Source organism: Oryctolagus cuniculus, chromosome 16 (assembly GCF_051225735.1).
Source record: "Oryctolagus cuniculus isolate XC-2025 breed Fujian yellow rabbit chromosome 16, ASM5122573v1, whole genome shotgun sequence".
Classification (NCBI taxonomy): Eukaryota; Metazoa; Chordata; class Mammalia; order Lagomorpha; family Leporidae; genus Oryctolagus; species Oryctolagus cuniculus.
The window spans coordinates 5,363,131-5,383,880 of NC_142882.1; the positions used below are offsets into that span (position 1 = coordinate 5,363,131).

At 39.4% G+C, this 20,750-nt stretch overlaps 2 protein-coding genes across 2 annotated transcripts in view; both read left to right on the forward strand.

The window, feature by feature from the left end:
- LOC149121418 (vomeronasal type-2 receptor 116-like) overlaps positions 1 to 1,136 on the forward strand; it is a 70,324-nt gene extending 69,188 nt beyond the window's left edge. Inside the window, exon 8 of the mRNA XM_089316317.1 lies at positions 993 to 1,136. Within this exon, the coding sequence (XP_089172443.1) occupies positions 993 to 1,136 (144 nt within the window). The remainder of the gene's footprint in view (positions 1 to 992) is intronic.
- Positions 1,137 to 2,435: 1,299 nt separating this feature from the next.
- Positions 2,436 to 9,884, forward strand: LOC127486311 (vomeronasal type-2 receptor 116-like). The gene is made up of 5 exons (XM_089316318.1): positions 2,436 to 2,699; positions 3,063 to 3,869; positions 4,276 to 4,503; positions 4,850 to 4,973; positions 8,950 to 9,884. The coding sequence occupies exons 1-5, from the start codon at positions 2,499 to 2,501 to the stop codon at positions 9,882 to 9,884; spliced, it is 2,295 nt and encodes a 764-aa protein (XP_089172444.1). The 5' UTR covers positions 2,436 to 2,498.
- The last annotated feature ends 10,866 nt before the right edge of the window (positions 9,885 to 20,750 follow it).

Sequence of the window (20,750 nt, forward strand, 5' to 3'; positions counted from 1 at the left end):
ATAGTTCTGAAAGTCATTTGCATTCAAGCAGTACAGTTGTCTACAGCCATCACCCTGCCCTTGGTGTTTGTGGTGGTGGGAATAAAGAGGTGACTTCTGGCTGCTGTTGTCTGTCTTATGGTAAAAAGCAAAGAGTACTCAAATAGTTCCTAGTTCTCATGAGAGCATCAACCAAGGTTGAAGGTGCAAAAACAGATCCACATGAGATGACCGTGGTTAACACTAGTGGAAGGGTTTCTTGTTTTACACCTGAAGATGTGGTGATTTGACATACAGAATAGGAACTTCTGAATTCAGGGTGATTACTGGTTCCACATTGATTGAAAACCACATGTCCTAGTGGGTATCTCTATACATGATTTGTTTGGGGTCTATGTGGCATCAAGACCATATGTGCCTGCCCAAAAATGCAGTGTGGGAGGCTGCCCTGTGGCTCTTTATCTTTAAAGTGTGTGACACAGGAGTTTTCTGGTCTGAAACCTTTATGAGAACCTTGCCTGATGCTGCCCTTCATGCCATCTGATGTAATCCAGGTACATAATTGCCAAAAGTTCATGGAGAGGTTTATTGAAAAAGCCCATTGACCAAATGTAACTGAGAGGAGTTTCTCCCTTGAGTCTTTTTATCCATGAACTTGGAGGAAATCCTGGCACCTGGGGTGAAGAGGATGAATCACAAACATGTTTTCCTTCCTGTATTTTTCACCTGGCAGAAGACCTGAGCTGCAAAGCCTGAGGGCAGAAAGGGTTTACAATTCCCCCATGGAGAAATGGACAGCTGGTGGAAAAAATCAGATGGAGCAGTATTAAAGTAGCTTGATTCAAGGAATCACACACACACACACACACACAAACATGCTATATGTATGCACCTGCATGACCCTGCACGTTCCACTGTGGTTGTGTCCTAGGGTTTTTCAGAGACTTTGAAAATGTTTCCTTGGATTTTTTCTGTTGCTTTTTCTGCGGCTATATCTCCTTGTGATTTGTCAGGATGGTCCCAAGTGCTATTCCCAGATGGAACGGAGTTTTTACAAGGATGGAGATATTGAGATTGCTGCCTTTTTCCCCATTTACATACACCTCGTTAACAGACTCATGAATATTTTCCAAAGAGATCTCACATTCATCCGGTAAGTTTCCATTGCCATAAACATTTTCCCTTGATTTACATAATAACTACTTGTTATTGGGTCTGCAGATGGATAGAGATATGTGGTTTCCTACACTTTGCATTCTCTGTCTCTCCTAAAAAGTGCTGATAATTAATTTGGGGCATGAGGTGACATTTTCTTTCTTGTGTTCATGCACGGTTCAGGGAAAGGTTTTCTAATCGTAGGAGGAAGGAGAGTCAGGTTGGGATCTTCCTGTCCTTCCCTGTCCATGTTCATCTACTCAGGTGCCTACTGTGCCTCAGTAGAAGATTCTTACAGAACCCATGCACTGTAATGAATGAACTGAGTTACATGAGCTCTTCTACATGTGCACACAATCTTTTCTGCTACGTACTAGATTTGGGGGCCATGAGAACACTTCATTTCTTCTACATTGTAAAGAAAAAAAGATATTCAAGAGAGTAAGTTTTCACTAGTTAAAAGTAATCTTGGCTCAACACCTTTGCACAAATATAAAAAATATATTTTAATGATGAACATAAGAAATTTAATGTTTGGAATCTACAACACTCATGATGTGTCCCTGATTCTTTCCTTTTCTGGGAAAAATACATTTCAGAAGGGGGGTTATTCTGCTTCCACCCCTCTTTAAGATACATTTTATAGCTAAATATAAATGTTTTATATATATATATATATATATATATATATATATATATAAAGCGATTCCAGTCCACCCAGGGAGTGTTTCCAGCTTCTCCAAAGTGCTCCTCCCCTTTAACTGTTTCCCTTCTTTCAGGCTCTGAATCTGATTTCATTTTCCTGGCTTGGGATGGTCGTTGATCAGTACATTTGATGGGGAAGAGATTTTTCTCGATAAACTCCAAGATTCCATCTACCATTCTCCATGTTTTGATGTCATCCAAATTTCTGATCACATAGCCTTCAGCTGAGTTATTCTCTTTTCCCGTTGCATCCTGCAGCCTTATGATCATATGACTCTTATTTCAAGAAGCATTTAATGATGTGACATTATGGTGTAAAAGCAGATCTTATTTTTTAGAATCTTTTAGGCTGGGTGACCCGGATAAAGATACTAGCAGCTTTGGTTCTGGTGAGGACAACTGTCCTGCAAATGCGATGCTCTTGACACTCTGTCCTAAGCAAATGTACATATAAAGATTAGAACATTTGAATTTTTGACCATGACCAATCCATCTGTCAGAGTAATTACAGTAGAATTGATGATAATCAGGACTGCAGGCTTTTCCCTTAAAGATCCTTGTGCCTTTCGTGCAGGTTTCAATCCAAAAACTACCAATATGTTCTGGCCTTGGTTTTTGCTATTGAGGAGATTAACAAGAACACCCATCTTTTACCCAACATGACATTGGGATTTGATCTCTATAATGTCATGCACAGTGACATGATGGTGATGGAGAATCCCTTCATCTGGCTTGTGGGAATGGAAAAGCATGTTCCCAATTACACGTGTAGGAAACAGAGCAAGTCTGTAGCCATAATATCAGGAACAAGCATTGCTGTCCAAATGGGGACACTCCTGGAACTCTACAAAATTCCACAGGTGAGTGTGTAAAGGAGAGGGAAAAAGCACATCACCTTAGGTGCCTTACTTAGACCCAAAAGTTTAAGTGACAGAGACCTTATATATTTCACACAGTGCATATTCTAAGGAGAAGGTGTGCAGAGATTTGGTGAGGTAGCCACATTTGTTCTAAAGTGATGTGGGTGAGTGATAATGAGAAATGTTTTCCTCAACCTGTGAGTCTAATGACTCATGAACTAGGAAGTTTATATGTAATGGGAGATGAGAAAAATGAAATATTCTAAAATCTTCTGATCCATCAATCATTTGCTTAATTTCTTCAGGAATAAGATTATTCACTATAGCAATAACCTTACACAGATTTCTTGCCTTTTCCCTTAGCTGACTCTTGGATCTTTTGAACCTCTTCTGAGCGACAGTGGTCAGTTTCCTTCCCTCTATCAGATGGCCCCTAAAGACACTTCTCTGGCTGTTGGCATGGTCTCCTTGATGCTTCATTTTAGCTGGACCTGGGTGGGTTTGGCCATCTCAGACCTCCCAAAAGGTATTCAGTTTATGTCTGATTTGAAAGTCGAGATGCAGAAGAATGGCATCTGTGTAGACTTTGTGGAATTCATCCCAGTCACTGATGAGTCACGTAATTCACTCCAGAATAGGTTTCATATCCAGATCCTAAAATCATCAGCAAATGTGGTGATTCTTTTCTGTGACACTGATTCACTCATAGGTGTCAGCTTTCAAACATGGGAACGTGTAATGACATGGAAAGTCTGGGTCGCCACCTCACAATGGGATTTTGCCAGCGATGAGCATCATATCCTGCTGCACTCATTCCATGGGACTCTCATTTTTTCACACCACCATAGTGAGATCTCTGGTTTCAAAAACTTTCTTCAGACAGTTAACCCTTCCAAATACCCAAAAGACTTTTTCCTCTCTACATTCTGGTCACTACATTTTCATTGCTCAGTTACTGGGGCATCATGCAAAACCTTGCAAAACTGTCCACTGAATGCCTCCTTGGAATCGTTGCCTTTTCATCATTTTGATATGAGCATGAGTGATGGGAGTTACAACATATACAATGCTGTGTATGCTGTGGCCCACAGTGTACATGAGATGCTTCTACAAGAGTTAGAAATGCAGCCAGTGAGCAGTGGGTCAAAGGTGGAATTTTCTCCTTGGCAGGTAATTTGGTTTCCTTTGCATGACTTGTATTATTGGAATGATCCCCTTAAAAGCTTCTGCGGGTTTTCAAACCAATAACTTGGGATCCTTCCTTCAATCACAAGATATAAATGAGCCTTTTTTTGTAATTTGTGATTAGAAACAGGGTTCCCTTTTCAATTGGGAAGGTAACTTAGATAAGCATCAGTGCTGTATCTTAAAAATTACTCTCCCATCCTGACAATTTAATTATGACTTGTGAATACCTAGACTGTGTCATTCCATTTTCAGTCTCCGCAGTAAAAAATTATTACTATAAAAAGTTCCCTTTGTTTATTTGTGATTACAGACAAAAGGCTTTCTCTAACCTGGGTTTGATGTGTTATTGCTTGGGCAGTCTTCATGAGAATATGATGCATTTTTTCAGTTGCACCCGTTTCTCAAGAACCTCCAACTTACCAATCCTGCGGGTGACCTAGTGAATTTGAATCACATGAGGAATTTGGAAGCTGAATATGACATTCTCAACTTTCTGAATTTTCCGTATGGTGTTGGACATAAGGTTAAAGTAGGACAGTTTTCCCCGTATGTTCCACAGAGCCAACAGTTGTCTCTCTCTGAGAATTTGATAGAGTGGGCCACAGGAATTACAGAGGTAAGTTGGTCTGATCATAAGATTCACACTATACATTGTTACCCTCCAATTTATATGGGGATTTGTGCAACTTGGCTTATTATAACATACTTAGAGACATTAAACCACACCCCTCCCAATCTAAATACTTTGTTATGTTTTTAGTGTCTGAGGATGGACAGTACACACACTTATTCCTCCACATGTTTTGAATCTTTTTATTTAGGAAATAAACTTGCATGCCATGATTGTGTCAGAAATAGGTGTTTACAGTTTCAGTGAATAGGTTGTGCAGGACTTGAAAACCCTCTACTTGGAACAGAAGTAACATTCCCAATATGACCAATATTCATTTGATTTTTCTCAGACTCCACGTTCAGTATGCAGTGAGAGTTGCAGCCCTGGATTCAGGAAAGCCCCTCTGGAGGGGAAGCCTACCTGTTGTTTTGATTGCACACCTTGTTCTGAGAATGAGATTTCCAATCAGACAGGTATGTCAGTGCCAGCTTCATGGAGAAATTAACACCTGTTTCTTAGAATTTCCTCTTCTCCATGAAAAGAAAAGGATGTGGATTATGACTGCTGAGAAGATTCTTTTCACCTTCTGGTGGAAATTAAACCTTATATTCAGTAATAATCCCTAAAAGGATAAAACTTTGCACACTATACTTTACCACATGTAGTATTTGCAAAATCATTTAGGTAAATTCATGTCTGCATTCCTTGTGCGTGTTTAGATAAAATGCTTTCACCAAATTCAAATATAGCATGCTTGCAGTGAGAAAGCACAACTCTCATCAAACTGTGTGTAAGACGAAAAGCTGTATTAGAAATTATATAGTATATCATGCTAAGGATAACACTCATCAGATATCATAAATGAGCTAAGCTTAGCCTTTGAGAAAAATCATTGCTTATGAAAATATATATCTTCAGGAACATTCCTATGCATACACACATACACTCATGAGTAAAATTTATTTCAAAATAATACATGCTGACATGCATGGTAAAAAGAATACATAGCAAGGTAGGTTAATGACATCAAATTCAACACAAACCCTTGAAGATAGGATGTGGATATTAAAAGGAAACTGAGGTAAATAAAAATTGGAAGAGCTTATAGGTGGTGCTCATAAAACAAGCAAAATTTATGAACCTCAGAAAGTTGGAACAGTACTAAAAACAAGATTACAATGTCTGTGTGTGTTACACAAAGAGAGGTGAAGAGATCTCTGCACAGATATAAAAATAGTAATACTAGAACTTTTTAATCATTTAATGGTGATAGTTTGAATAGAGAAGAAATTCAGAAATTTCCAGATATAAAAATGATGAAATACATTGAGAAATTTTTTAAAAATCCAAGTATCTTGAAGATTATTTAAACAATTCTTAATACTTTTATTGTGATAAACACTTTCACATAGGAAAGGAACTCTTTCTCAACTGCTGTACAGAATAGGAAAAATGGAAAAATTCTGTTTCTTCTACAGAAACATCTTAATTTGTTGGTCAAATACTGCCAGATATTTCAGTAAAATGAAATTGTAAGACACTGTTGTTGAAATAAATACACAGATTTGAAATTTAAACAACATAAATCCAACAGTATTTTTAAATAGTTTACATCATGCCCAATGGCTTGCATACAATAATAATAAGAAGAATAGCATAACTGAACAAAAACATTTAACAAATCTAAGTGATCTGAGAATTATACAAGAAGAACAAGACAACTCAAAAATGCCAAAAAGAAGGATCAGTTTTCAATCCTAAAGTGTGCTTTAGAATGCTAAAATCATGGAAGTTATGGCTGAAGATTGGATACAAAGTTGAAGAAAGAGTGCAACTTATGCAGGAAATTACCAGGATGGTCTGCTTTGTGCATATAATAGAAATGAAAGCCATGCAACTTATTATAAAGGAAGATATAAAAGTGGAATCATTTTCAACTAATCTTGGGATGGTGTAATACAATCAAAAATCAGTAACTGAGTTAAGTAGTGCTGGAATAATAGATTAAATACAAAAAAAAACAGTTATTTTTGCTTACCAATTCTGGAAAACAAAGCTCTGAAAATGAGCACATGTAATATCTCAAAAGTAGGAACTATCCAAAGATAAGACCACCTAAATTTTGGAAGACATCTTCAAGTTGCAATATCTGACATCGATGGAGCAATGTATAGAAGGGGATACTGACAGAGAAAGAAAATTCATGTTCAAGGATAAAAAGGTAGCAAAGTGGAACTATGCCAGTAGGGTTCAAGGTGATCTCCAGACTGACTTTGATTACAGGCAGCATCCCAGTGTGTTCCTTGATGGAAATCTGCTCAAGGGTGGCACCTTATCCAGAAGGTATCAAGTGTGCAACTCTTCTGCGTTTCTCTAGAACTTGACCATCTGCTTTCTAATGGTGATCTCTCAATCAGTACTTGCCCATAGAATGGCTATCCAGATCCTACCTTAGAGAGATGTGGTTTAGTGAGATAACAGGGTACTTTCTGTGCACCCCAAATTCACACAGTAAATATCCCAGTGCATGAAATTTAGAGTGGGAACCTGGGCCAGTACTGTGACTAGGAGTTGAAGCCTCTGGCTGGAATGCCAGCATCCCAGTTGGGCTGCAGTTCCAGTCTCAGCTGCTTCACTTCCAATGCAGCTCTCTGCTGATGCTTAGGAAAGCAGCAGAAGACAGCCCAAGTTTCTGAGTCCACACCATGTAGGAGACCCAGAAGAAGCTCCCATTTATTGCCTTAAGACAGCCTAGTTCCATCTATTACCATCATTTGGGGTGTGAATCACTGGTGGAAGATTTCTTCCTTTCTCTTTTTCCCTCTTTGTCTTTCCCCTTCTCTTTTTCCCTGTCCTCCTGTCCTTCTCTCTCTCCCTCTCACTCTCCCTCTCTCCTACTTCTCCCCTCCTTCCAAAACTCTGCCTTTCATTAAATTATAAATAAATGAATAAATAAACACTCATTAGAAATAAAACTGGGATCCTTTGGTCATTGAGAGGGCCATGAGAATCCAGAGGGAATAACACCATTAAAACAAGGGCTTACTGCAGGCATGGAAAGCCAAGACTGGCAAAAAATAGCCTCCATGGAGGATCTCCGTGAGACCTCAATGGAAAGAAATGGTCATCAAAGAAGAATATACTCTTCTCAGAAGGGAGGAGAGAACATCCAACTGCTTATGGCAATGTCCAAATATTGATGGCAGCCCATGTCAAGAGCCTCGGCTGATCACTGATGTCATACATAAGAGTGTTAATTGTTAAAGGAATAACAGAGTCACTGTGCATTTATACCCCATGTAGGAACTCCATCCATAATGAGTTGTGCTTTGAGAATTGACTGCAATTTTTCCCCAAACTCTATTCTATATGTAGTTTGTCTTCATGGATGCAAACTGTTCAAATCTATGCTTAATATGGAGTTGGTCTTCTATATTTAAAATCAAACTAAAAATGAACCATAATAAAGAAGGAGATGGGAGGCCGGCGCCGCAGCTCACTAGGCTAATCCTCCACCTAGCGGCCCCGGCACACCGGGTTCTAGTCCTGGTCGGGGCGCCGGATTCTGTCCCGGTTGCCCCTCTTCCAGGCCAGCCCTCTGCTGTGGCCAGGGAGTGCAGTGGAGGATGGCCCAGGTGCTTGGGCCCTGCACCCCATGGGAGACCAGGAAAAGCACCTGGCTCCTGGCTCCTGCCATCGGATCAGCACTGTGCGCCAGCCGCAGCGCGCCAGCCGCGGCGGCCATTGGAGGGTGAACCAATGGCAAAGGAAGACCTTTCTCTCTGTCTCTCTCTCACTGTCCACTCTGCCTGTCAAAAAAAAAATTAAAAAAAAAGAAGGAGATGGGAGAGGGGGAGGGAGGTGGGATGAGAGTTGGGATGGGAAGGTGGGTTTAGGGGAAGGAACCACTATATTCCCAAAGTTCTATCTATGAAAAAAAGCATTAGTTAAAAAAAAAAAGTTGAATTATGAAAGAATGTATTCATTAAGAAAACAAGGACTGCTGCTTGCTCTTGTTCAAAGTGAGGATGTACCAAGCATGTGCAATGTATAAAGGTCAGAGTAGTCTTTACCACACATAGAAACCCCTGGCATCTTTATCATCACTTCCCAATCTGAAGAAACTGTGAAGAATGAATATGTGGTGTTAAAATGAAACGGGTCAAAAAGGTAGGTTTTTAAAGTACCATGAGTAGGTTCAGAGAGTAGCCCTTAGTACTTTGTTAGGACAAAAAGAGCATGTACTCATGAGTATGTAAGGTACTTAGGGAGATGGAGTAATAACTCTGGCTAACATGAGGAAGATGGGCATGAATAATGGCCAATAATTTGTAGATGTCATCTTATATGCTATTTCAACACCAAATAAGGACTACTTGCTTAAACTGGCTAAGTCGGGTCCTTGTGAATCAGGAAATTGGGATGATGTTATTGTATGTTACTCACTAGATATGGACCAGTGTGTGAAGTGTGCAGACCTTCAGTATGCCAACACAGAGCAAAACCAGTGCTTCCACAAAAGAGTGACCTTTCTGTCGTTTGAAGATCCCCTGGGGATGATCCTGGTCTGCACAGCTCTGTGCTTCTCTGTCCTCACCGTTGTTGTCCTTGGGGTCTTTGTGAAGCACCAAGACACTCCCATAGTCAAGGCCAACAATCGTTGTCTCAGCTACATCCTGCTCATCACCCTCATCTTCTGCTTCCTCTGCTCCTTACTGTTCATTGGTCGTCCCAACAAAACCACCTGTGTCCTCCAGCAGACCACATTTGGAGTGGTATTCACTGTGGCTATTTCCACTGTCCTGGCCAAAACTATCACTGTGCTTCTGGCCTTCAGGGTCACTGGCCCAGGGAGAAGAATGAGACAGTGTCTGATATCAGGGTTACCTAACTCCATTATTCCCATCTGCTGCCTGATCCAACTGGCTCTCTGTGGCTTCTGGCTTGGGACTTCTCCTCCCTTTATTGACACAGATGCACACTCTGAGCATGGCCACATCATCCTGGTGTGCAACAAGGGCTCCGTCACTGCCTTGTACTGTGTCCTGGGCTTCCTGGGTTCCTTGGCCCTGCTGAGCTTTACTGTGGCTTTCCTAGCCAGGAATCTGCCTGACACCTTCAATGAAGCCAAGTTCCTGACATTCAGCATTCTGGTGTTCTGCAGTGTCTGGGTGACCTTCTTGCCTGTCTACCACAGCACCAAGGGGAAGGTCATGGTGGCTGTGGAGGTCTTCTCCATCTTGTGCTCCAGTGCAGGGCTCCTGGGCTGCATCTTTGTTCCCAAGTGCTACATTATTCTCCTAAGACCTGAGAAGAATGCTTTGAAAGGATTCAGGGATAGAATAATTTCCAAGGAAACAGATGTTCTCAGGAATAGCTCTTAGGCTCTCTCTGTTTTCAATGGTTAGAAACTAAAATTTATAAAACCGATTTTGCATTGTGATGTTATAAAATAACTTGCAGCATGTGACCTCCTTATGAACAATTTATACTTTTCTTAAAATGTTTTTGTTCTGAAGGACCAATCCACAGAAAATGAAGAGAGAGTGGGATAAACCTTCCATCTTGTGATGGAATGTGAAGATATCTGTAGGTGGCCAGTGCTGGTTCATGCCAAAGCAAGGCGGTTAATTCAGGTGTCCATGTGAGTACCAGGGACGGAAAGGCTTAGGCCATCTTCCAGAGCCTTTTCTAGATCTTAACAAGGAGCTGAGTTGCAAGTGGAGCAGACAGGCCATGAACTCGCACCAACATGGGATGTTAGGTTTACAGGTGGTGGTTATATCCACTACACCCTCATGGTGGTCCTAATCCTCCTCCTTCAAAATAATACTGTGTACTAATTTCTTAGCCTGGGTTTTATGTTCATAATCACAAACCCATCTCATTTCTTTTCAATCCTGTATTTTCATTGTCAACTCATTGACCTTGTTATCTTCCTATTTTGATAAAATGAATTATACATTTGGTTGCTACTTTTAATCATTCATTGGAGTCTATACTAAAATCAGCTTAGTAATATAGTTGGAATATTTCAGTGCAATCATTAGACATGTTGTCATTATAATATGTATAATTCATTGTCCAGAAACTCCTTAATTATATATCATTTCATATGAATTTCAAATGATGTGATACACACCAAGATTTCATTATATGTAGAAGTGATTCTGCAAACTTTTCCATTTGTTCATTTTGTTTATTATAAATTTTGCTTTGATTTTCTTTTGCCAGTGCCAGACATAAGAAGTTTCTATTTGATGTAATCCCAATTGTTAATTTTCGCTTTGAATGCCTGTGACTCTGGGCTCTTTTCCAAGAATTCTTTGCCTGTGCCTATATCTTACAGGGTTTCTCCAATGTTCTCCAATTATTTGATGGTGTTGGATCATAGATTTAGATCTTTAATACATGTTGAGTGGATCTTCGTGTAAGGTGTAAGATAGGGGTCTTGCTTCATGCTTCTGCACATGGAAATCCAGTTTTCCCAGCACCCACCATTTGTTGAATAGACTATCCTTGCTCCAGGCATTGGTTTTAGATCCTTGATCAAATATAGGTTGGCTGTAGATGTTTAGATTGATTTCTGGTGTTTCTATTCTGTTCCATTGGTCTACCCATCTATTTCTGTACCAGTACCATGCTGTTTTGAATATAACAGCCCTGTAGTATGTCTTGAAATCTGGTATTGTGAAGTCTATGGCTGTGTTTTGTTGTACAAGATTGCTTTAGCTATTTGAGATATCCTGTGTCTCCATATGAATTTCAGCATCATTTTTTACAGATCTGTGAAGAATGTCTTTGGTATTTTGATTGGTATGGCATTGAATCTATAAATTGCTGTTGGGAGAATGGACATGTTGATGATACTGATTTTTCCGATCCATGAGCATGAAAGATTTCTCCATTTTTTGCTATCATCTTCTATTTCTTTCTTTCAGATTTTGGAATTCTCATCATAGAGTTCTTTAACATCCTTGGTTAAGTTTATTCCAAGGTGTTTGATTGTTTTTGTCGCTATTGTGAATGGGATTGATATTAGCAGTTCTTTCTCAGCCATGGCATTGCCTGTGTATGCAAAGGCTGTTGATTTTTGTGCATTGATTTTATATCCTGCTACTTTGCCAAACTCTTCTATGAGTTCCAATAGTCTCTTAGTAGAGTTCTTTGGATCCTCTAAGTAAAGAATCGTATCGTCTGCAAAGAGGGATAGTTTGACTTCTTTCTTCCCAATTTGTATCCCTTTAATTTCTTTTTCTTGAAGGTACCTTTCTCTGAAGGGAGGAGAGAACTTCCACTTTGACTATGAGCTTGTCTAAATATGATCAGAGTTGATGAACTCAAAAGGCTTCAATAGCCTTGGTGACTCATGACAAAAGCCTAGGGTGATTACTGATGCCACAAAAAAGAATGTCAATTTGTTAAGTCAACAACAGGAGTCACTGTGCACTTACTCCTCATGTAGGATCTCTGTGCTTAATGTGCTGTACATTGTGATTTAATGCTATAACTAGTACTCAAACAGTCTTTTTCACTTTGTGTTTCTATGTGGGTGCAAACTGTTGAAATCTTTACTTAATATATGCTAAACTGATCTTCTGTATATAAAGAGAATTGAAAATGAATCTTGATGTGAATGGAAGGGGGGAGGGAGAGGCAAAGGGGAGGGTTGCGGGTGGGAGGAAAGTTATGGGGGGGAAGCCATTGTAATCCATAAGCTGTGCTTTGGAAATTTATATTCATTAAATAAAAGTTAAAATTTTCTTTTTCTTGCCTAATTATTCTGGCTAAAACTTCCAGAACTATATTGAAATGCAGTGGTGAGAGTGGACATCCCTGTCTGGTACCAGATCTCAGTGGAAATGCTTCCAACTTTTCCCCATTCAATAGGATGCTGTCCGTGAGTTTTCATAAATTGATTTTTTTTTTTTTTGACAGGCAGAGTGGACAGTGAGAGAGAGAGAGAAAGGTCTTCCTTTGCCGTTGGTTCACCCTCCAATGGCCGCCGCGGCCGGCGCGCTGCGGCCGGCACACCGCGCTGATCCGATGGCAGGAGCCAGGAGCCAGGTGCTTTTCCTGGTCTCCCATGGGGTGCAGGGCCCAAGCACCTGGGCCATCCTCCACTGCACTCCCTGGCCACAGCAGAGGGCTGGCCTGGAAGAGGGGCAACCGGGACAGAATCCGGTGCCCCAGCCGGGACTAGAACCCGGTGTGCCGGCGCCACAAGGCGGAGGATTAGCCTAGTGAGCCACGGCGACGGCCCCCATAAATTGATTTGATTGTACTGAGGAATGTTCCTTCTATACCCAATTTGCTTACAGTTTTCTTCATGAAAGGGTGTTGTATTTTATCGAATGCTTTCTCTGCATCTGTTGAGATAATCATATGTTGTTTTTTCAGTTTGCTACTGTGGTGTATCACATTGATTTATCTGCAAACATTGAACCATCATCCCTGCATACCAGAGATAAATCCTCCTTGGTCTGGGTGGATGATCTTTCTGATGTGTTGTTGCATTCTATTGGCCAGATTTTATTGAGGATTTTTATGTCTATGTTCATCAGAGATATTGGTCTGTAATTCTCTTTCTCTGCTGCATCTTTTTCAAGTTTAGGAATTAAGGTGATGCTGGCTTCATAGGAAGGATTTGGGAGGATTCCTCTTTTTTGATTGTTCTGAATAGTTTGAGAAGAATTGGAGTTAGTTCTTTAAATGTCTGGTAGAATTCAGCAGTGAATCCATCTGGCACTGGGCTTTTCTTTGTTAGGAGGGACTTTATTGCTTATTCAATTTCTGTCTCACTTATGGGTCTGTTTAGATTTTCTAGGTCTTCATGGTTCAATTTATGCAGGTGGTATGTGTCCAGGAATCTATCCATTTCTGATAGATTTCCCTGTTTACTGGTATACAACTCTTTCTAATAATTTCTGATGACTCTTTTTATTTCTGTGGTGTCTGTTGTTACATTTCCTTTTTCATCTCTGATTTTATTGATTTGGGTCTCTTCTTTTTTTAGTTAGTTGGTCCAATTGTGTGGCAATTGAGTTTTTATTCAAAAAACCATCCATTCATTTTGCTGATCTTTTGTATTTTTTGATTCAATTCTGTTGATTTCTTTTCTAATTTTAATTATTTCTCTTCTTCTAATAGTTTTGCATCTGGTTTCTCTAGTTTTTCTTGATCCTTGAGATGCATTGGCTCTCATTATTTGGTCTCTTTCCAATTTCTTGATGTAGGCACCTATTGCTATAAACTTTCTTCTTAACACTCATTTTGCTTTATCCTGTAATTTTTATATGTTGTGTTGTTATCCTCATTAACTTCCATAAAGTTGTTGATTTCTGTTTTGCTTCTTCTATGACTCACTGTTCATTTCAGAGCATGTTGTTCAGTCTCTTACTTCTAAGAGTAATCTGATGTTTCTCTCTTGCCCATTTTAGAAACTTTTCTTTATGTTTCACTGTGGTGAGCTTGATAACAACGTGTTATGTTGAAGCTCTCTTTTGGTCTGTTTATTGGGATGTCTATGTGCTTCCTGTACTTGGATTTCTCTTTCCTTCTGCAAACCTGGGGAATTTTCTGCTAGTATCACACTAAAAAGGCCTTCTAATCCTTTCTCTCTCCACACCTTCAGGAACTCCCTGGACCCAAATGTTGGGTTTTTAATAGTATCGTGTATCAATATTTTTGAGATTTCTTATTTCCTCTTCTTTCCTTTGGTTTGACTGTATACTTTCCTGTGCTCTGTCTTCTAAGTCAGATATTCTCTCTTCTGCCTCACTGATTTTATTTTTAAGGCTCTCAAATGTGTTTGTTTGTTCTATTGAATTCTTCATTTCATTTTGATTTCTCTTCAGTATCTCAATTTCACGTTCTACTGAATTCCTCGTTTCATTTTGATTCCTCCTTAATATTTCATTTTCATAAGAGAGATTTTCTGTCATGTCCTGTTTGGGTCTGTAGTTCATGCATTTGCTTATGATAATTTCTAAATGTTCTTATCATAAATTTTTCAATTCCATATTTTGCAATCTTCTCTTTCATCATCTTCATAATCATGTACTGGAGTGTCATGTTCATTTGGGAGCATCATGATGTTTTCCTTGTTTCTTGTTGGCATTGTGGAGATATTCTTTGCATTTTTCTTCTTTTTTTTTTTTTCCTCTGGTGGCTTTTCTTGCTATACTATGACTCTTGATTAAGTGAACTGTCTTCTTTTGTGAATCTCTAGATGCTTGTGGCCTCATTAAGACATTTCTTTTGACTAATCTCAGAATGTTGGAGTTAGACTGCATCTCCTCATAGAAGAAATGAAAGGGTATGTATTATACTTACTGTCCTCCATTCTCCAATTTGATCAGTTTGAAAAAACACTGTCTCCCAGCCCAGGCACTGAAATGAACATCCTTGTGTTTACTTGAGTTCTTCTACATGTGCTGATCAAATTTTCTACCTTGCACTTGATTTGGGGACCATAGAATGCATTTTAAAAAATCCCCATTGAAAATAAAAGATAGGCCAAGAAAGAAAATGTTTCAGTTCATAAGTAATAATTTTGTGCTTAGACAACTGCATAAATATATAGATATTTGAAATTTGTGGTGATTCTGCCTCCTCCTCTCTTAGGTTTGCATTCTGTAGTAAAATATGATATTTTTCTTCCATGTAACTACCTTTATATTTAATTTAGACCTAAGTATATCTTTTAGGTCTAGCATAATTTTATTATCATACCAATTTCTGAAGGTTTCTGACTTTCAAACTGACTTCTACTTTAATAATCCAGTTAGTAAGAAGGCAGTACATAGATCTTTGATAGAAGATAGATATTAGGAAATCGTTCTTTGCATTATGATTTTTCATTATTTGACAGGTAGAATTACAGACAGTAAGAGAGAGAGATAGAGAGAGGAGAGAGAGCGAGAGCGAGAGAGAGAGAGAGAGAGAGAGAGAGGTCTTCCTTCAATTGGTTTACTCCCCAAATGGCTACTATAGTCGGCATTGAACCGATCTGAAGCCAGGAGCCAGGTGCTTCTCCCTGGTCTCCCATGTGTGTGCAGGGGCCCAAGCACTTAGGCCACCCTCCACTGCCTTGCCAGACCACAGCAGAGAGCAGGACTGGAAGAGGAGCAAACAGGAATAGAACCTGGCACACATTTGGTGTGCTGGCACCACAGGCAGAGGATTAACCAAGTGAGCCATGGCACTGGCCCCTGCATTATGGTTTAAGCCAATGCATTCTGAGAATCCAGTATAATGGACTATATAATTGGTTTAACCAAGCAATTCATGTGATGCAGTATTTCAGGCATATGTCCAAAATCCTCAAAAATTAAAATGATGCATTCTAGACAGTTATAACACTATTATTCCCTTCACATTGGTTATCTTAACAGGTGGCCTGAGTTGGTATGTGCAAATAGTGTCTCATTGATACTTTGATTTATTAGAAATAATTCAGTCGCACATATGTGTATTCATTATATGAAGACTCTATTCTATTCTGACTTGGCTTGTTTCCTTTTTCTGTTTTAAAATAGGAGTGTTCATAGTTTAGGTATAAATGCATGGGCATTTATTTTCAATGTGACAGCATCATTTATCCCTTTATTGTACAAGATGTAGACATGGGAAATTAAATCCAAAATTAGATATAAAGAAAAATAGATAAATCATGCACAATCATATTCCTCAGAAGCAATAATAATTATCATATTATTCAGAGAATGTTGTATACAGATATGTTTTTTCTTGGTTCTTCTGGGATCTTATGGATCCCCTTACATTGAAATCAGATGAACATTGGTGCTGCAGAACAACATTCAGGTTGTCTTTGCAGTCCAACAATGGTGGGTGTTAGGGAGTCTGTTCTTGCTCTTCTGCACAAGTCTGGATTCCTTCAGGGGCTCAAGGTAACCCTCAGACCCTAGGAGCACACCCATGGCTGACGATGGATTGGAATTTTTCCACAGGACTGTGCTAAATGCCACCTAGGGAGACCATTGGGTCTCTTCATTAATGTTTTATTAGATTATATTTATTTACTTATTTGCAAAGCAGAGAGAGAGAAAGAGGGAGAGAGAAAGAGATCTTGCATCCACTGGTTCACTACCTAAATGGCCAATAAGACTGGAGCTGGGCTGATCCAAAGCCAGAAGCTAGGAGCTTCTGCTGTCTCCCACTTGAATGGAGGGGCCCAAGAACTTGGCCATCCTGCACTGTTTTCCCAGGTGATAGAGCAGGGAGCTGAATCAGAAGAGGAGCAGCTGGACATGAATCAGTACTCATGTAGGATGCCGGTGCCAGAAGTGCAGACTTATGCTGTTGCACCACAGTACCACCTCCAGAGATCTTTATGGTGCAACTCTGGGAGTTTACGGAGGCCCTTGTGTAGACCACCACTTGCCCCTAGGTTGAGACTTCATCCAAATAGGTGTTTGTGCACCAGAGACTCAGGTGAGGTTCCTCAGGCAACAGCAGCCCTCAGCAAGAGTTTCACCTTGCACAGGAGCCCTCAGAGCTTTCAAAGCTTATACAGCATCAGAATTAGCAAGGCAGGTGTATTGAAACAGTAGGACCGCTTGTAGATGTGCTCTCTGCCTTTATATCCCATAGGACTTTGTGGAGGTCAGAGGATGAGCACCTGCCCCTGGCAGTGATATGGTGCCTCTTCCCAATCCTGCTTCTTCCTTGCTCTGCAATTCCAAGGTGTAAGGCATGTAACACTATGTGAAATCTCTTCTCATTAGTCAGTTTTATTGCAAACACACATTTTCATATTTTATTACAAACACACATATTCATAACACACATTTTCCATGCATTTTCTAAGCCTTCTCATTGCATGGACTTCATCATCTCTGTTCTCAACCTTTGTTCAGTGAACTGTGTGCATTCAGAATGACTCTACTTTTAGTTTCTACACAGGAGAGAAAATAGGAGATATTTTCTCTGATTTAGATTGACTTTTCTTGTTTAACTGAATAGGCAAAAGTTTCATCATTGTACTGGTAATAAATCTAACTCATCAAGTCATTATGTTCTCATTTTTATGCAAGTCAGTGAATTTTGTGTGCTTTGTGGCTATAGTCATTTTCAATTTGCACGAGCCTCTATTCAAAATCTCCCTTATGGCATCAGAGCAGTGGCTAGGCAATGGAAAATGTGTTTTGCTGAAAATATTAGGCATCTCATTGACAGCAGTTTGAGTTCAGAAAACTTCAGATTGGAATAATAGCATTTTCTCATATGCCCTCTTACCCCATCCTTTTAGATTCATTTCATTAGCAATAGATCACACTGGCATGCAAGCACAAATGATTAGTCAGTGTTAATCATCATTATTGCCTGCAGCACATGCTATCCATTGTGTTCATTCTTGTTGTGCAGTCTGTGGGTTTTAACAGAGTTTAAAGGTACGTAGCTGCCCTGATGGTGACCTACATAAACGTCCTGAAAGTTGCTTGCATCCAAGCAATGCAAGAGTCTGCAGGCATTACTCTGCCCTTGGTGTTTGTTGTGGTGGGAATAAAGGGGTGACTTCTGGCTGGTATTGTCTGCTTTGTAGTAAAAAGTGGTAAGTATTCAAAGAGTCCCTAGTGCGAATGAGAGCATCAACCAAGGTTGAAGGTGTAAAAAGAGATCAACACAACATTACCATGGTTAACAGTAACATGGAAGAGTGTCATGTTTTACAACTGAAGATGTGGTGATTTGACATACAGAATGGGAACTTAAACAGGATTGGTTAGGAGTCTGTGTTGCATCTAGGTAATGTGGGCCTGCCTAGAACACTGGGTGTGGGAGGTTGCCCCGTTGCTTTCTGGGTCTTTGAAGTGTGTGACACTGGAGATTTCTGGTCTGAAGCCTTACTGAGATTCTCACCTGATGCCTCCCTTCATGTCCTCTGATGCAGTCCAGGTACATAATTGTAAAAAGTTCATAGAAAGGTTTTTGACAAAGCCCTTGGACCAAATGTAACTAACAGGGGTTTCTCCCTTGAGTCTTTGCATCCATGGACTTGGGGAAAATCCTGACACCTGGAGTAAAGAGGATCTTCACAAACATGTTGTTTTGTTTCTTGTGTTTTTCACCAGGACATAAGACCTGAGCTACGGACCTCATTGCAGAAAGGGTTCCAGATTCCCCCATGGATGAGTGGACAGCTGGTGGAAAGACATCAGATGAAGCAGTATTAAAGTAGCTTGATTCAGGCAATCTCTCTCTCTCTCTCACACACACACACCCACACACACTATATGTATGCATCTGCATGACACTGCATGTTGAAATGCTGTCCTGCCCTAGGGTTTTTCACAGATTTTGAGGATCTTTACTTTGATTATTCTGTTGCTCTTTCTGCAGCTGTATCTCTTTGTTTCTTGTTATGATGATTGCAACAACATTTTTCCAGATGGAATGGAGTTTTTACAAGGATGGATGTATTGAGATTGCTGCTTTTCCCCCTTTGCACATACTTCTTTCCAAGAACCATGTATAATTTCCAGAATATTCTCACACGCAGATGGTAAGTTCTTGCTAAAATCATTTTCCATTAATTTACATAACAGCTATTTTTTTTGGGTGTGTAAATGAATAAAGAAATGTGTTCTTTGTCTCTTCTTGTCCATCATCTGTCCCTTGTAAAAACTGACAATTAATTCTGGACACGAAGAAGACATTTCTTCTTGCCTAGCACCTTGAATGGTTCAGGAAATGTTATCTCATCATAGGAGGAAACAGAGTCTGGTTGGTATTTTCTTGTCCTTCCCTGACCCCGTTCATCAGCTCAGGGGCCTATGCACCTCAGTAGCAGATTCTTACAGAACCCATACACTGAAATGAACCAACCTGAATTACATGAGCTCTTCCACATGTGCTCACAAACGTTTCTTCTATGTGCTTGATTTGGGGCTATGAGAACATTTCATTTCTTCTACAGTTTTAAAGGAGAATATATTCAAGAAAGTAAGTTTTTTACTGGGTAAAAGTAATCTCAGGGCAACAGCTTTGCACAACTACAATAATAATTATATTTTAATGATGAATATACCATAAGAACTTCAATGATTGAAATCTACAACATTCACAATGTGCCCCTGATTCTATCTTATTCTGTAGAAATACATTTCAGAAGGGGGTTTATTCTGCTTCTGCCGCTCTTTAGGATACTTTCTTTTCGTAGCTTAATATAAATGCTTCATATGTATATACATATATTTATAAATTTTATGCTTACAAATTATACTATCTTGTAGGACAGCATAATTTTCGTCTCACCTGTTTATGAAGGTGCTAATTTTCTAAGTGCTTTTTACTATAATGCTCCAGGAAGTAGGTTGACACTGCATAGATCTTTGATAGAAGGTAGATATTAGGACATAGATTATTGCACTATCATTAGCGCCAATGGATTTGAGAAGCATATTTGGTGCCACCAAGGTGATGCAACTGATTGAGTATTTTAGGCATTTGTCCAGAGATCTCTCCAGAAAATATCTAATGGAAATTGGCTTGGTGTTATGATTTTACTCACATTGATTTTTAAAAATTTGCCTAATTTGATATGTGCACAAGGCATCCAACTTATGAAATATTTATTTATTTTAGTGGTTGTATTCCCCATGGTTATGCCTGCAGCACATCATTTAAGTGTACCCTAAATGGCACAGATAAGGAGATAGTGAATTTCCAGCATCAAGAGTAGATTCTATGAATAGAAGCAAGATTCCTCCAAGATGTATGCCATGCAAATTGGAGATCATAATCTAATCTTAGCAAACCCAAAAGAAAATACCTGTGTTGATGATACTCGGAAAAACAAGCCATATTGACTATCAATAGATTTAGACACTATACCGTCTAATGCTGGATTCACCAAAACTCAAATAAACAGTAATTCCTGATAAACTGTTCTTAGAGATAATAAAGGCAGCGTAAAACAATTTGAAATGGCGAAGCTCACAAATACCTAGTGTGTTAAAGAGCCTTCTAGACATTTTCGTACTGGACAGGAATTGGAGAAAGAAACGAGAGGATGAGGAATTGACAGAAGTGTAGAAGAATGAGGAGAGGAACAGAGATACATGAAACACAAAACTGAATATTATTTGATTCATTTAGCAAGAATTTTCAAATTTCCTCATTCTGCAGAGAAAGTATTAATGACATATTTGGATAACAAATATTTATAGAAACTATATATAAAACAATATAAAGCAACCGTTTACATGGTTATAGAATACCTATAT